Here is a 17,105-nt window from a genome sequence, read left to right on the forward strand (position 1 = left end):
GTATCAATTATATATTGCATCATTTTTATTAAATCAGCCATATTCCAAGTAGACATTCAATACTAAGATGAAGCCAAAATGAGCGAATGCTACACCTATTGCATCTGCATCCCTGTGAAAGGACAAGATAGGCTAAGACCCCTAAAATTAGCCACTCATCTTTCATTAAATTTTTAATCATTATACCCGCACTTATTAAAGAAAGTTCGGGTATATTGTTGTTACCCTGTTCCGTCCGTCCGTCCGTTTGTCTGTCACGTTTTACTTTCTCAAACTGCTCTTACATCTTATAAACCAGCAAACTGAACTCTTGGAGTTTGATTTTGGGTGTCATGTTGTTTTGTAAAAAGATTTCAAAAATTCTCTGGTAGACCAGGGGGTCAAATAATTGGTTAAAAATGACATTTTTTAGGGGGGGGGGTTACTGAAGCCTTTGATCTACCGATACTGATTAGAACTCGATCGTGTAGATTGTTTGTCATCTACTACTTATATAGTATTGGGTGTGCCCCTAGCATCAGTGTTAGAGGCCCTTGATCTTTTTGATATATGTAAATGATGTCTCAAACAAAATGTTATCTTTTTGTATACTTTTTGCTGACGACAAAATTTTGTATCCAATATGCATTGCATGTTTTTACTACAATACCAGTCATGATTTATATACTTTGGAACAGTGATTTAGTCGATGGTTATGTAAATTTAATCCTATCAAAATGTGATAGTAGAGTAATATGTCTATGTGTATTTATTCGTTTTGTATTTTCTATTTTTCGTTTTGTTCAATAGAATCTTAAAATTATATCAGCCAAAGTTTAACTGCGCAAGTAAATTGAGTTCTTCCTATCTGTAATTTCATTGGTTCATAATATTAACCAATTATTTTGAAGCTAGGTGTATAAATAAGTTACCTATAATTCTAATTAAGTTAGAGCAGTATACAGTTTCAAGAAAATACCATCCGGTTGATATCTGTTGCATCTTATGGTATGTAAATTTCATATTAACTTATGTCTTACTTATCAGTGTAAATGTTTAGTCTCTGGTTTTATTTTAATTGCATTGTCAATACTAAAGTGTATTTTTGTAATTAAAGTTATAATACTTGGATTGTGTCTGTAAAGTTCAAAGGTTAGCTTTCTTTACAGTACGCACTGAAATTGATTTTTTATGAAACGTATAATGTATTTGTGGTAACTTATAGCTAATGTATTTTCTTTCATTTTGTCAGTTTTCTCATATTATGTATTATTTTGTAGGTCAATGCCTCTATATATTCAAAATAAAAATCATCAGAAACACAGTACACCATCTTCATTTTGCTTGACTGCTCGGTTACATCATGGCGCTGCGAGAAAACAACAACATCTAGAGGTATTGACCATATTCAGGAAATTATATTCCAGAGATGTCAGGAATCGGTGCTATTGAAATACGTCCGTGAGTAGAGTTTACCAATATAGTAAGGACTTTAAACTCAGGGCCCGCTGTATCAACGGTATGAGTAGTATTTACCGATAGTCTTTACCTGGAACTGTATATATAAAGTGAACTGTTCTCTGTGTACCGCTATTCTGTCCAAAATGAATAAAAAGGAACTCCAAAATCGTGTTTATGAACTAGAACAAGAGTTACTTGAAGCAAAAATATCTAAGGCCAAAGTTATTGAGAAACATACATTTTTTGCGGAAAATCGTAAACTAAGAACATTTTCGGGTAGACCAAAGAATGATGGTGATCCCTCCATTGATGATTGGATAGACGATTTGGATATAGCTTTTTCAGCCCGCGGAAGGACCGACGCACAGAAAGTTGATTTGATATATAATCATCTAGAAGGCCAAGCAAAGGAGGAAATAAAGTTTCGCGCCGATATTCGCCATGACCCCGAAGCGATATTGGAATGTCTACGGTCAGCGTTCGGAAACCCGGAAAGCATCATTACGCTTCAACAAAGATTCTTTGAACGTCAGCAGAGGGAAAGTGAAACGATTCGAGAATATTCATATGTCCTTTTAGAATTATACCAAGCAGTGATAAAGAAAGACAACACCGTTTTTCCCGACAAAGAAAGAACTTTGTGTGAGCGTTTTGTTAACGGACTTCATGACAAGTATATGCGGAAAGAAGCTAAACGTCTGTTCAGAAGAAAGTTTGACAAAATAGACTTTTATCATTTGCGGGATGAAATGATTTTACTCAGTGAAGAAGAAGAATTCGAATCGACTCAAGTCTCACCATGTGAAACCAAGAAAACCTCAGACAGACCACAGTCAGTGATCAGCGATCATCCAAGTTTAAATACCAACTCGTCCGATGCGCCCAGCACAGATGACCTGTTAAAAATCGTTCAAGCACAACAGAAACAGATTGATTCCCTGACCGGCTATATGAAAGATAGCGAAAACAAACATCAAACTATGGAACGCCATATCACTCAGACACCTATAGAACGTTTTACCAACGCCAACGAGTCATCTACGGAGCGCCGTTCCAATCAGTATCCTATGGATCGCCGGGCCTTTAATCGATCTGTGTATTGTTACGGTTGTGGAAGACAGGGTCATATCCAGAAGAACTGCCGCGCTACAGCGTACAGGAACAACGGTTCGGAAAACAAGTAGCATCTATTGCTACGAGTCAACCAATAGATGATAGTGAAAAAGACTCATTCAAGTATCGAGCAATAGGACAGTGTCCGGTGATTAGTGTTGAAGTGTGTGATGTAGATATTCCGTGTTTAGTCGATACAGGATCCATGGTGTCTACAATTACAGAAAGTTTTTACAGGAAGTTCTTAGAGCCCCTTGGAAAAACTCTTAGTGAAAAATGTATGTTACAACTTAAAGCTGCCAATGGATTAACTATTCCATGCATTGGGTATGTTGAATTTGATGTGAAGTACTGTGGAAATGTATTAAAACAGCGTGGTTTTCTTATTGTCAAAGATGCAACTGATGAATTTACAAGAAAACGTAAAGAAGCTGTCCCTGGCATTTTAGGAATGAACGTTCTGAACTTATGCAGGGATATTCTTTCAAACTCTGATGTTCCCACTGACGGGATTTTAAGTGAAATGTTCGCAAAAACAACCGAGTGCGATAGAAAATCTATTCATGGATTTGCTAGATTAAGTGGAACAGTTCCTTTACGCATACCAGCAAATACTGTTGTAGTGCTTTGTTGTACCGGACCCAATATCGACGGTGATATAGTGGTGAATCCTTTGATCAACGGAGCGCATCTACACAGAAATTTCAAAACGGTATATACTTGTACCAATATTGTTGGAGGTCAAATGTGTGTTCGGGCAGCAAATGTGGGAGATGAGGACATATTCATCAAACCAAGAACGAGAATTGGGACCGTATCAAGATGTGAAATAGAAAGTGAAGATTCTAAAATTGAATTTCAAAGTGTAGGAAATGTAGAAGAAATTAGGATTCATGAGCTCCAGAGTGAAGAAGTAGTGGTTACGTCATCAGAACAGGAATTTGAAATACCGGCTGATATATATCATTTGGATTGCAGCATGGAGGAGAAAGAGTTAATTACGTCATTATTTCAGAAACATAAACATGTGTTTTCAAAGGACGATGATGACATTGGCTGTACAAATACCATCAAACATCAGATACGCCTCGTTGACAGTAAACCTATCTCACAACAGTATCGTCGCATTCCACCATCCCAATTAGACGAAGTGAAGCAACACATTCGAAAATTATTGAAGAATAATGTGATACGTGAAAGCACAAGTCCATTTGCATCGCCAATTGTTTTAGTTAGAAAGAAGGATAACTCACTCCGACTGTGCGTAGATTACAGGAAGCTAAACGACAAAACAATTAAGGACAAGTTTCCGTTACCCAGAGTCGAAGAAACCTTTGACGTTCTTCATGGTTCCGTTATGTTTTCCACAATGGATCTTACCTCAGGATACAACCAGATAGCATTATCAGAAGAAGACAAGGAGAAAACCGCGATTACGACTCCCTTTGGATTGTATGAATTCAACCGCATGCCATTTGGACTTACAAACGCACCGGCAACGTTCCAACGTCTTATGCAGCACTGTTTTAGAGAAGAAGTTTTCAACATCCTGTTAGTTTTCTTAGATGACATCATCGTATATTCCAAGACCCTTCCGGAACATATCAAGCGACTTGACAGAGTGTTTACTATTTTAAAACAACATGGATTAAAATTGAAAATGAAAAAGTGCACATTTTTCAAACCATCTGTGAAATATTTAGGCCATGTGGTGAGCAAAAACGGAATTAGTACAGATGAAGAAAAGATTAAGTGTATTACCAATTGGAAAGTACCTGAAACAGTGAAAGAAGTGAAATCGTTTTTGGGATTTGCAGGATACTATCGTCGTTTCATTCGCCATTTTTCTCAGATTGCCGCACCTTTATTAGAAATATCTAAAAACAACATGAAACACCCCAAAACCAAATTTGGAGATAAGTGGTCTAAACAGTGTCAAGATTCCTTTGAAGAGCTAAAGAAAGTGTTGTCAACAGCCCCGTTACTCGGATATGCGGATTTTACCTTACCTTTTGTGTTGGAAACGGATGCAAGCGCACACGGACTTGGAGCCGTATTGTCGCAAAATCAAAACGGACGGGTGGTTGTGATCGCATACGCTAGCCGAAGTCTTCGACCAAATGAGCGGACGGCAAAGAATATGAGCAGTCTGAAGTTAGAGTTATTGGCCCTGAAATGGAGTGTCACGGAAAAGTTTAGAGATTATCTTCTTGGAAATAAATTCACTGTGATAACAGATAATAATCCGTTAAAGTATCTTTCAACAGCGAAGCTCGGTGCTTACGAGCAGAAGTGGGCATCACAACTTGCGGAGTTCGACTTTGAAATCAAATACAGACCTGGAAAGCAGAATGTGAACGCTGACGTGTTATCTCGTCTACCTAGTGATATTCTTTGTGAGTGCATTCAGGGATCCATAATTCCTCCGGAAATTAAATCAGCACAAAACTCGATTATATTTATTGAATCTTCTGATGTTTCTTTTGTGAATACCTTTCCAACTTATTCTATGGAAGAATTAGCCGAAATGCAGTCAAAAGATAAATCGATTAGCGTGTGCAAGGTGTATGTAGAAACAAATACAGTTCCGAAAGCTAGTTTCGCGAGGAGGCAAAGTAAAAGTGTTCAGATTCTTATAAGACAGTTAAAGCATATTACAGTGAAAGATGGAGTATTGTATAGGGAGATTAAGGATCCAAAACTTGGAGAACTTACACAGATTCTATTACCAGAGTGTTTAAAGGAATTCGTTTTACAGAGTCTTCATGATGAACTAGGACACCAAGGTATTGAAAGGACGTTTAACTCCATTCGAATGAGATGTTACTGGCCCAAAATGTTTGCAGAAATAAAGAATTATTGTAAACAGTGTAACCGTTGCGCAGTTTCGAAGATTCCTCCTCCAAAAGTGCACACCAACATGGGACACTTAACAGCATCTGAACCATTAGAATGTGTAGCAATAGATTTTTCTATGTTGGAGAAAGCCCAAGGACTGGAGAATGTGTTAGTGATAACGGATATATTCACTAAATGGACGATCGCTGTACCAACAAGAGATCAGACGGCGCAGACTGTGGCTAAAGTTTTAGTGAATGAACTGTTCTTCAAATTCGGTGTGTGTAAGCGTATCCATTCAGACCAGGGGAAATGTTTTGAAGCGGAAATAATAAAACAACTATGTAATCTCTACAAGGTGAAGAAGACGAGAAGTTGGTTTACAGTAATCTCTAGAATAAACTGAAGCATGTGTATCAATTATATATTGCATCATTTTTATTAAATCAGCCATATTCCAAGTAGACATTCAATACTAAGATGAAGCCAAAATGAGCGAATGCTACACCTATTGCATCTGCATCCCTGTGAAAGGACAAGATAGGCTAAGACCCCTAAAATTAGCCACTCATCTTTCATTAAATTTTTAATCATTATACCCGCACTTATTAAAGAAAGTTCGGGTATATTGTTGTTACCCTGTTCCGTCCGTCCGTCCGTTTGTCTGTCACGTTTTACTTTCTCAAACTGCTCTTACATCTTATAAACCAGCAAACTGAACTCTTGGAGTTTGATTTTGGGTGTCATGTTGTTTTGTAAAAAGATTTCAAAAATTCTCTGGTAGACCAGGGGGTCAAATAATTGGTTAAAAATGACATTTTTTAGGGGGGGGGGGGGGTTACTGAAGGCTTTGATCTACCGATACTGATTAGAACTCGATCGTGTAGATTGTTTGTCATCTACTACTTATATAGTATTGGGTGTGCCCCTAGCTTCAGTGTTAGAGGCCCTTGATCTTTTTGATATATGTAAATGATGTCTCAAACAAAATGTTATCTTTTTGTATACTTTTTGCTGACGACAAAATTTTGTATCCAATATGCATTGCATGTTTTTACTACAATACCAGTCATGATTTATATACTTTGGAACAGTGATTTAGTCGATGGTTATGTAAATTTAATCCTATCAAAATGTGATAGTAGAGTAATATGTCTATGTGTATTTATTCGTTTTGTATTTTCTATTTTTCGTTTTGTTCAATAGAATCTTAAAATTATATCAGCCAAAGTTTAACTGCGCAAGTAAATTGAGTTCTTCCTATCTGTAATTTCATTGGTTCATAATATTAACCAATTATTTTGAAGCTAGGTGTATAAATAAGTTACCTATAATTCTAATTAAGTTAGAGCAGTATACAGTTTCAAGAAAATACCATCCGGTTGATATCTGTTGCATCTTATGGTATGTAAATTTCATATTAACTTATGTCTTACTTATCAGTGTAAATGTTTAGTCTCTGGTTTTATTTTAATTGCATTGTCAATACTAAAGTGTATTTTTGTAATTAAAGTTATAATACTTGGATTGTGTCTGTAAAGTTCAAAGGTTAGCTTTCTTTACAGTACGCACTGAAATTGATTTTTTATGAAACGTATAATGTATTTGTGGTAACTTATAGCTAATGTATTTTCTTTCATTTTGTCAGTTTTCTCATATTATGTATTATTTTGTAGGTCAATGCCTCTATATATTCAAAATAAAAATCATCAGAAACACAGTACACCATCTTCATTTTGCTTGACTGCTCGGTTACAAAAACTAAGGCTGTCTTTTTTCACACAAAATCAAGTTAATTACCAGAAATATTTTTTCAACATTGTGAATTAGAATATATCTGAACACACACTTTGGTCTACATTTAGCAAGTGATCTTAAATGGTCAGAGCACATTAACATTATAGTAAATAAAGCACTATAAAATTAGGTCTTTTGAAAAAAATAAAATATTTAACCTTGGAAAAAATACTCCTTCCAAAATGTACATAATACTTTTGTAAGGCCTATTCTCGAATATGCCTCATTTGTTTTGGATGGTTGTAGCCAATATGAAATTGAAAAACTATTGAGAAGGTTCAGTTATATGCTGTCCACATTGGTACAGATTTATCAACCACTGCTTCTAAAAACATCACTCAATTGTGAAACAGTCTGGGAAACTTTTTTTGACACAAGAAGAATGTCTAAACTTACTATTATGTACAAGATCCACAATAAATATTTATCTCGGATTCTTCCTAATGCTAGAAGTCACAAACTAGGAACCTTGAAAATTACAGTTTATTTAAGTTTAGAATAAAATTATTTAAGAAATCTTTTGTGCTAGACCCTATTTAACTTTGGAATACAATGAGTTTGATGTAAGAAATGAAACTTCTGTGTACATATTTCAGAAGTCAATATCTAAATCTAATAACATTGCTATATTAAACTACTTCCTATTTCACACATGGTTAATGCAAGCTTAACATAAACATTATTGTATACACTAGACTTAACTTTGATTTATAAAAAATAAAATGTTTTTATAAATATATATAATAAAAGAAAAGCGGTAATTGTCAGTGTGGATTACCCAAGGATGCCTACCTTGAATTATGTGTGGTTCTTTCAGTTTGTGTACGTGGATTGTACAAACAAAGAGTTAGAAATTCCTACAAAATCGACTGGTGTCAGTGGTGACATTAAATCTTAAAAACTTGACTTGCACCTCATAAATGTTTGGTTTGTATTCTATTATAACAATTGTAAGTTTTTGTACAATGTTTCTTTTTTTAATGGTGAAAGGGTTATTTTTGAGCAACATTTCTGTATGGTTCATTATCTCTTTGAAAAAGAAAAAAGGAAAAAAAAAATTTCCACTGTTTATTGAGATTTATATTTTTTATCAATTTTTTAATTAGTTAGACTTCTGATTAAAAAAATATATTAAAAAAACACCTCACCCCCCCACCTTCTGGGTCCTAAAACCATCAGGCGGCAATTCCAAACAAACAATTTTTTAAGGATGGCTACAGAGTACATCAAATTACATATGTTATTATTGAGTTTTCATTATATATTTCGGCTTTGGAAGAAAAAGGCTTTCAATGCCGTTTTTCCAGAATGTACGAAAACTACCGAAAACGTTAAATTCTGCTTAAAATTTCACTAACTTAAAAAAGAGCATGAATTCTTTTCTTTAGTTTGAAAACTTCATTTGATAAACATGATAATAAATCTAGTTTTAAAAATAAATTCATTAGCTTTCGCAAAACAGTTGATACATATACAATATGCACCTCATGGCACACTCAGAAGATTATTTTTGCCTCAATTAGAACAAAATAAAAAAGTAAATCTAACTAAAGACAACTCATCACATTTTATGTTACAAAGACTGTCTTATGTCTGTCTTACTCTCAAATACATTCATGCAAGTAAGGCCAACCATTCATGAAGGTTTTGTTTCTTTATCACATTATTTGAGTGTTTGCAATGACAAGGAAAAGTGATTATTTTACCAAAAGTAGAATTTTGTTGTCAATTTTACATTGCAATAATGACAGAAATGACAGGGTAGAGACCTTTGATGTTTTTGAGCGCGATGTATTATATTCTAATTATACTCCTTTCTTAATGAGATATCAATGACCTGTTCAACAGAGTGAGCACGCTCGAGCGATCCCAAAAATTTGTGTTACATGTAACGGGAATTTTGGCAAGCCAGAATTTAGGAGCATACCCATACAGAGACCATTGCTACATGTTGTAGCATAAAGGATGCGCAGAAGGTTTCTTTGTTGTATCTAAATAAATAAGCCAACATGCCAGATTCTAAAAAACAAAACATCACCTTAAGGAATTTATGTTAAAGACTGACAAGTTTGGTTATACTAAAAAAGGCCGAAAAACACACTTAGGTATAGCAAAAATTAAATTCCTCCCTTTATTAGGGAATAACATTATTTATCTGCTGACAAATGTCAACATGAACTAAGTATCAGTTTTGCCTAAAGAATTTACCTATCAGCTTAACAAAGATAATAATTTTTAAATGCCAATTTTATACATGTACTTAACTTAAAATACAAAGTTTTACAATACTTTTAAGGTAATTACTGATTCCTATAAATCCAATTTTTCTAATAAACATGACCATGCTGTCCGTCTAACATATTTTAATTTTAGCAATAAAAAAATATGCATTATGACTACATTCCTTTCTATACACTCTTTGGAAGCTCAAATTGAGGCCTAATGTAGAAAAAAACAATGAAGAGTAAAGCATATAACTCGAGTCAGAAAAAAATTTGAATCTAATGTAAGTAATAAATATATCTAAAAAAATGTTTCTACAAATGAGAAATAAACATGTACACTATAGCTGTATTAAACAATAAAAATAATGTTTATACCAATGCATACGTTGCAATAAAAAAGGAACACAATACTTGCAATAATTGCAACACAAAATGAACCTGCACTCATGAAATAGAAATATAATGGCAAAATGTGTTCAAAGTATATAATCTAATGAAATCATTGTTACAAAAGCTATACATATATCGACACTGAATGTAGAACGCAACATATCACTGGGATTACATGTATCAATATAGCATGTATCACAAGTCAGAGCTAATGTCCATAAATTGATGATCACAACTTCGCACACTGTCAAGCTTTTTCCGTAAAGTTCTGTTGTTCATTGTGTTCGGAAATTTCGAATTGGTGTTTGTAGAAAGTGGTTATTTGTCAATGTCCATAAATAAACCAAAATGCAGCATTACCATAGTGACCCTACAAAACAGAAGAATCTAAAAAAAACTTAAACAGAAGAATCTAAAAAAAATTAAAGTGAGATAAAAGGATCATTATTAGATTGAGTCGTCACTCAAAACTAACTAGTACTTTCGGTCAAAAAGACCTATTGTTTTTGTCTTTTTTATTTTCATTATTTTCAACAAAGTTTTGTCAAGGATTTTAAGGATACGGTTAAAGATATTAAAAAAAAATTTTGATTGCATAGGCTTATAGCAATTGGTTCTGACACGCGTAAGTAAGGTTTTAACTTCCGGTTCTGTAGCCCTTTTCACAAAAAATCTTAAGGTTTTGCGTAAGATTTCAACTTAAGAATCTCTTACGAGAAATCTTAAGTGCTTTTCATGAACGCATTTGTAACAGGTTTTACTTAAGAGTGTGTCTCAGAGAAAAACATGCAAAATCTTAAAAATTCGTCCAGGAGGGTACATAGAATTTTTCATTTTACTTTGTATATTTAAGATCTATGGTGTTGCAGGATCTAAAAAATACATTTAGAAATTTCGTCATTTGTTTCTATTTTTAGTAACAACCCAATTCTATTTTTAGCCAAATAATTGCATAATAATGGGCGCTAGCAATATAAGATATGCAACGCTCTGTTTAATCACTACAAAGAGATTGTCACACCATAACTTGATTATATCATTAGCATTGTTAAAGTTAAATATATTAAATTTTCACATTGATTGCATCTATTTATGATCCATAATGAAGCTATATATCAGACCTAATTTATAACCTCTGGTTTTTATGTTGGAGTTTAGTGCAATGATACAGCTTAAGTGGAGAATATATTTTGATTTAATTATATGCAATAAAAAGATAACTTGTGCTGTATATAATATTAAAAATCCACCGATGGCATTTTATTAGAAAGATATTAAATAAATACTTGAATTAGTGACCTTGTGGGGTAAATTAAGCTTTCTTTTGTACTAATGTTTTGTTTAAATTTAAGTAATATGGAATAAATTGATGACAAATAAACAGTATTAATGTTAACATGATTTTAAACAACATTAAAAATACTGAAAAAGTAAATAAATATTTAAAATACACTAAAAATGATGATTTAATATTTTAAAGAGTTGTCTCCCGTAATAGAACTCTCCAGATAAGAAGGGAGAAAACAGCATTGCAATGGAAAGGCAGCAGAATTCATCAGATTTCAGAAGATTTTCATACATTTTGTGTAGTTAATACACATTATTTCATACTGTATGAGAACACATGGGATATACATGCATCATTCTCTCGGCATGTGCGTTTGTTACAACGCTCGGAACGTGTTCCTGTTTTTTAAACACACCTAGATATGGCAAGAAATTAGGACTGCGTTTTAAGGTAATAGTTTTGTACCCAAGGGTACACCCCTATATATATCTTGAGCAAAAAGTTACAAATAGGGTACACTATATATTTCTACTGAAACCGAAAGTAGGTGGTTCAGTAACAGATGTAAGAAGTCTTTATTTTTGTCAAAGTTAAAAAATCAAATAAAGGAGCTGATGGTGAGGGTACAGTGGGTACAAAGGGTACACTTGGATACAGGGTAGGTTACAAAACTATAAGAAAGTGAAACAATGAGTTAAGAAGTCTATATTTTTGTCTAAGTTAAAAAATCAAATAAAGGAGCTGATTGTGAGGGTACAATGGGTACAAAGGGTACACTTGGATACAGGGTAGGTTACAACACTATGAGAAAGTGAAACAATGAGTTAAGAAGTCTATATTTTTGTCTAAGTTAAAAAATCAAATAAAGGAGCTGATTGTGAGGGTACAGTGGGTACAAAGGGTACACTTGGATACAGGGTAGGTTACAACACTATGAGAAAGTGATACAAGGGTAATGACTTCATAGACAATTTAGTAATTTCAACAAAAACTAATTAATTACATCAAATAAAGAGTACTGACCAACCTAGAAATTAAAAATAAAATCAAGTTATATTATTCACAACAGAGACATATATAACAGAGATTGGCAACTCCGCCTTTAGCGTGATTTGTTGTTGAAAAATGGTACGGGACCAACCTTACTTTGAGAACTACTTTTTAGTAAACTGAGATAATGATCTTAAACCAAACGTAAACTGTTTTAATGAAAAATGTGCATAGGTTTTAGACATTTTTGAAACAAAAAATTGAAAAATAAGATTAATAAATAGAAAATATATTGGCCAGCTATAAAACATCTGCGAAATCTCGGACGACGGGTAGCCAACTGCCTCCTAAAACTCCTCTTTTAATATTGTTTATATGACATAAACTCATGAAAATATAATATTTTGAATGTTTTGGTGATAGGTTTTAGCCGTTTATATTTCGATATAATTGTTTATTAGAAAGATATACTGATTTAAACTGGGAACACTGTACAATAGGGACCGCGAGATTTCGATCAGTTGCCAATCTCTGTTATTTATGTCTCTGATTCACAAGAGATAATATCAATATGAAAAACTTTAAAGAGGAAATAAAGATATGGCATTCAGTCATTATGTTACCATTGTACCCTCTGTACCCTCTGTACCTTAGTGACCTACAAGTATCTTTGTAATTTGCTACTTTCATTTTCCAATGCTTTTAAACTGTACCCTTTTTGTAACCCTTTTCTCTATAAAGATATAGGACGTGTACCCTAGGGTACAAAAGTATCACCTCAAAACATAGTCCTAATTTCTTGCCATATATGAACACACCGGAGTTATGCATCGTCATGTACATGTATCGTGTGTCTGTAGAAGTGGTCAGTAGCAGTTCCATTGACACTAGCACGCTAAAACTGATTTTGTCAAAAAACAGAAAGACATTTTTTGTTTAAAATGTGGAAAAATGAAGTCATGTGTAATGCCACCCGAAATAATGCGAAAAGTAAAGCCAAACCAGACTGAGGGACTAGCCTACCCCGACAATCAGTTGACAATTTGTAAGTGTTCTGGCTACGGACAATCCCAGAATTGGATCCAGTAAGTCATTTGTTTATTCACTCAGACCACTGCATAATGATTGATTTAAAGTGAACTGAGTTACTGTATATATATAATTATTAAACACATTAAAACCTCATGAGATTGCTTGGAATTCTGTCAGATCAGTATATAAAGTAGAATGTCACCATTAATTAACTAAGATTTTATATTATTATCTGGTACCAAACATTTACAATAGCTATAGTAATACAAAATGGCAGACTCATATTTTGCTGGACCTTGCTTGATCTAATTCTTGTGTAGAACATTTGGTCTGACGATGCTGTATTTCTTTGGCGACAAATTGTAAAGACATGCAGAACATTTGGTCTGACCATGCTGTCTTTCTTTGGTGACAAATTGTAAAGACATGCACACTGTAACTTGTAATATTATACATTGAAATATCTCATGTGAAACCGACACTGTACAAAAAATTCTAGACAAATATAAAATTACATGTAATAACAGTACATGCAATGTGTTAGAAAACTGTACATTTTAAGATATTGGATAAACTTTTACCATTAAAAATTGTATTTTGAAATCATGCTGTGATGATATGTATAATGAAACTTTATCCAAAAACAAATGTAAAAACTGGGCTGTGGAGATGATTATAATAAGAATATGTTATCAAGTATTAGACAAATGAACTTATAACTGCTTAAGGGTGAATCAATTTTTTTTAAATTAATTTTTTTTTTAATCCATAACAAAGAATAAGGTGATCTATTTAGTACATAAAGGTAGTACTTTTAAACGTGTGTCACATTTTTGTTTAAATATTAAAGAGGATTTCTTTTTGTTCCTTTTTTTTTGTTTTTGTTTTTTTGTTCTTTTTTCCCCACCTGTTTAGTTTTAAACTAAGATCGAGACAAATGTTTCATATTTGGTAATACAATGTACATGTACTTGTGAGAAAAACCCTGTTGTGGGTCAAGGTCAGTGAGAAAGGTAAGAAATTCATATTTAACTTATATGTCAACCCCACCCTCTACTGAAATTGTTTATCAAACTTAATATTTTGATTAATCTTTCAGGGTATATGGAATTTCCCAATTCAGCAGGAACAAAGAAGTGGAACCGTTTCACCTACCGGTAATCAACATCAGGAACAGTCCCGAACAAACAGAATAAGAGATGGACGATAGTTCTGAATATAATACAGAAAGGCAAGAGAATAATCCTCAACAGTTTTACTCCTGTCTGGATTTATTATGCCAAAAATTATTTGCAAGATGCGACAACCTTGAATGAATACAGCAGCAAATCTGTATGCTGCAAAATGTGAACATTTTAGAGAGTCCCATAACTCCCTGATACAAAAGTCATCTCAGGATTTAGTCAGGAACTGTTGATGGTGGAAACTAGCAAGAGCCAACAGAAGAAAAGGATGTGGTCATTGTTAAGATATATTAATCTCATTGAGATGAAGAGCTTTGTATAAAGATATAGGAAAATGTTCAAATTTTTAAGCTAATATATTGGATTTTATCTGTACTCAATAATAGGTTATGGCCAAAAATATCATATTTAAAACTTTTAAGCAAATTTCAATTTAGGCCACATCAATATAATTTCTTGTTCTTCGGACCCCGCACGCTCTTATTTAAATAAAACTATACAAATAATAATATTTTTAATTTCCCGCATCCAGGAAATTCTGCACTGTTTTCTTTTCTATTTCCGCTCTATTTTTCGCATTTTAAATAGTTTAAATTTGTAAATCAGAAACAAGTAGAAAAATATAACGGTCCGCACAAATTTATTCATGTACCGCCTTAAAATTTTGGCTACAAGAAATAATAATTTTATTATTTAATCGCTCGCCCGCTCGTACCTTTTTACACTGGGTGTCCGACGAACAAGAAATTATATTGGTGTGGCCCTAGTGGTTAATTTTTGGACCACCAAGCCATCTTAAGTCTAATTCAAAAAAAAAAAATTCTAAACAATTGTAGTGGATTTTATATTGGTTAACTGAATCATAGATATTTCTGCACTATTTGATGTTTTACACTGAAGTCCTACAGAGGTCAAAGAATTGTTTGTCTGGGGTAGGTGGGGGTGTCGGAGGTGTTCAGTTCAAACAATTAAAAATAAAAATTAACTCTTTATTAAAAAGCATTGCAAAGGTTTATCATTAATGATAACATTGAAGTTCTTGTGAGGAACATTTATTTTTCCTGCAAATGTACATGTATATATTTATACCTTTGTAAAATATTTGTCCCCTCTTCCCAGTGTGGCCCAACTTTACTCTACCTAGGGATGATTTCACACAATGCTTAATGGCCAAGTGGTTTTTTTTAAGTTTTTTTTTAAAATGCCAACAAATTATCAATGATTGATTTTTTTCTCCCATTGTAACTGTAAAAATTTTACAGAAAGATGGATGCTGGACAAAAGATGATAAGAAAAGATCACCTGAGCTAAACTAAGGTTAGCTAAAAAGCAATTGTTGTCAGATGGATATTTTGCAGATAATTGTATTAATGACAATGACAAATGGGCAGAAATAGTTCCTGCTTCAGAATCAAATGAATATTTTGATCAAATGACTTGTATCATAATGGTTAATAATCTGTTTACTTCTGTTAACATTCAGTAAGAGTACATGTCTAGAAAATTTAGTATTCATTGAATGAAAATTTGAATTCTGTTGGATGTTTTATAATTGAAATTGAAATGAGGAAAAATTGCAAAAAACATTAAACATTTCAGGTTTATGTAAAAATACACAAAATCTTTATTTAGAATGCTCATCACTAATTAAAAATTCCTAGATATGATATGTTAACATATTGTTGAATTACTATATAGCATGTACATGTAATATTTGGAAAGACAAGTTTGACCTTTTTGCACTTTTCTCCAATTTCAAATAAATGGAATTTGAAAGAATGATAGTATTATAATGTTGATGGTTTTTCATTTTGAAACTTGTTATTGTATGGTTATTTGTTTAATGAAGAGAATATACATGCAAGATGATTTAAAGATCCAATATTCTATTCATTACCCCTCACACACCCCCCTAAAATTTGATGGATTCTTTAAAAACTTTGCTATTATTTACATTGATGTTTATTCAAATTCTATTTTTACATTAAAAAAAACAACTGTGAACAACCTCAGAGACATATTTGATTTTTAAATTATTTTGTATATTAGTTTTGTCTTCTACACCTGCAGTATTGTTGCACATTTTCGTAGTAAAAATGTGACTAGTTTAGATGTTGATAAGATACTGAAGAAGATATTTGCCATCAGCCAATTTTTCATATGTTGTACACATTTGATTGGTAAATAATAAGCAACAAAACTTTTGAGAATAAAATCTCCACTTTGAATTCTATTGTTCAGTTAAATCTGTATAAAATTGATACTTTTTCCAGAATTGGGCACAATGCCAATTTCATGACCCTTTTGCACTAAGTCTAAATGAATGTCAGTTGTGATGACTATATGTTTAAGAAGTACTAACCTGTACCTTTTTAAAAACAATAAAGTATTTGTATTTATTTCAGAAATGCATTTTTATTTTTCCTCCAAAAAATCACTAAAACAGTGTAATCAGAGTTCTCATTTTTAACTCTTAGTGCTATTTTTAGTAACAGGCCATGCAGCCTATACCTTTATCACGAGAGCAAAAATAATTTGTATAAATTCTATACATATATACTAGATATTGCTCACAAAATTTGAAGTCAATCGGAGAACCTAGCTACTGGACCATTTTGCATGGTTTTTTCTGTGACACACTCTTAAGAATTTACTTACGATTTATCCTTTCCCTAGCAACGATTTGAATTCAATTAATAATTCTTATAAAACAGGAGAAACATATAAATAAACCAACATTCTCATAAAAAGGATGCCAAACTGAAATTATATACCCCTTACATCGAGTGAAATCAATGTGATGTAGTA

The 17,105-nt window shown here is 32.9% G+C and overlaps 3 protein-coding genes across 13 annotated transcripts in view; 2 read left to right on the plus strand and 1 right to left on the minus strand.

Annotated features, from left to right (window-relative positions):
* LOC117684913 (uncharacterized) overlaps window positions 1-16,304 on the plus strand; it is a 65,528-nt gene extending 49,224 nt beyond the window's left edge. Inside the window, exon 4 of the mRNA XM_066083802.1 lies at window positions 14,213-16,304. Coding sequence (XP_065939874.1) covers window positions 14,213-14,274 — 62 coding nt within the window. The 3' untranslated portion in view covers window positions 14,275-16,304. The remainder of the gene's footprint in view (window positions 1-14,212) is intronic.
* LOC109617507 (uncharacterized) lies at window positions 712-2,625 on the plus strand. The gene has a single exon (XM_066083806.1). The coding sequence runs from the start codon at window positions 1,584-1,586 to the stop codon at window positions 2,622-2,624; it is 1,041 nt and encodes a 346-aa protein (XP_065939878.1). The 5' UTR covers window positions 712-1,583; the 3' UTR covers window position 2,625.
* The window catches only part of LOC105332503 (uncharacterized), a 32,639-nt gene continuing 23,482 nt past the window's right edge, over window positions 7,949-17,105 (minus strand). For all 11 annotated transcript variants that reach the window (XR_010713819.1, XR_010713817.1, XR_010713816.1 and 8 more), the window contains one exon: window positions 7,949-10,173. Coding sequence is in view for 4 of the 11 variants with exons in the window: in XM_066083797.1 (XP_065939869.1) it covers window positions 10,122-10,173 (52 nt within the window). In the remaining 7 variants the exon portion in view is untranslated. The remainder of the gene's footprint in view (window positions 10,174-17,105) is intronic.

This window comes from Magallana gigas, chromosome 5, assembly GCF_963853765.1.
Source record: "Magallana gigas chromosome 5, xbMagGiga1.1, whole genome shotgun sequence".
NCBI lineage: Eukaryota > Metazoa > Mollusca > Bivalvia > Ostreida > Ostreidae > Magallana > Magallana gigas.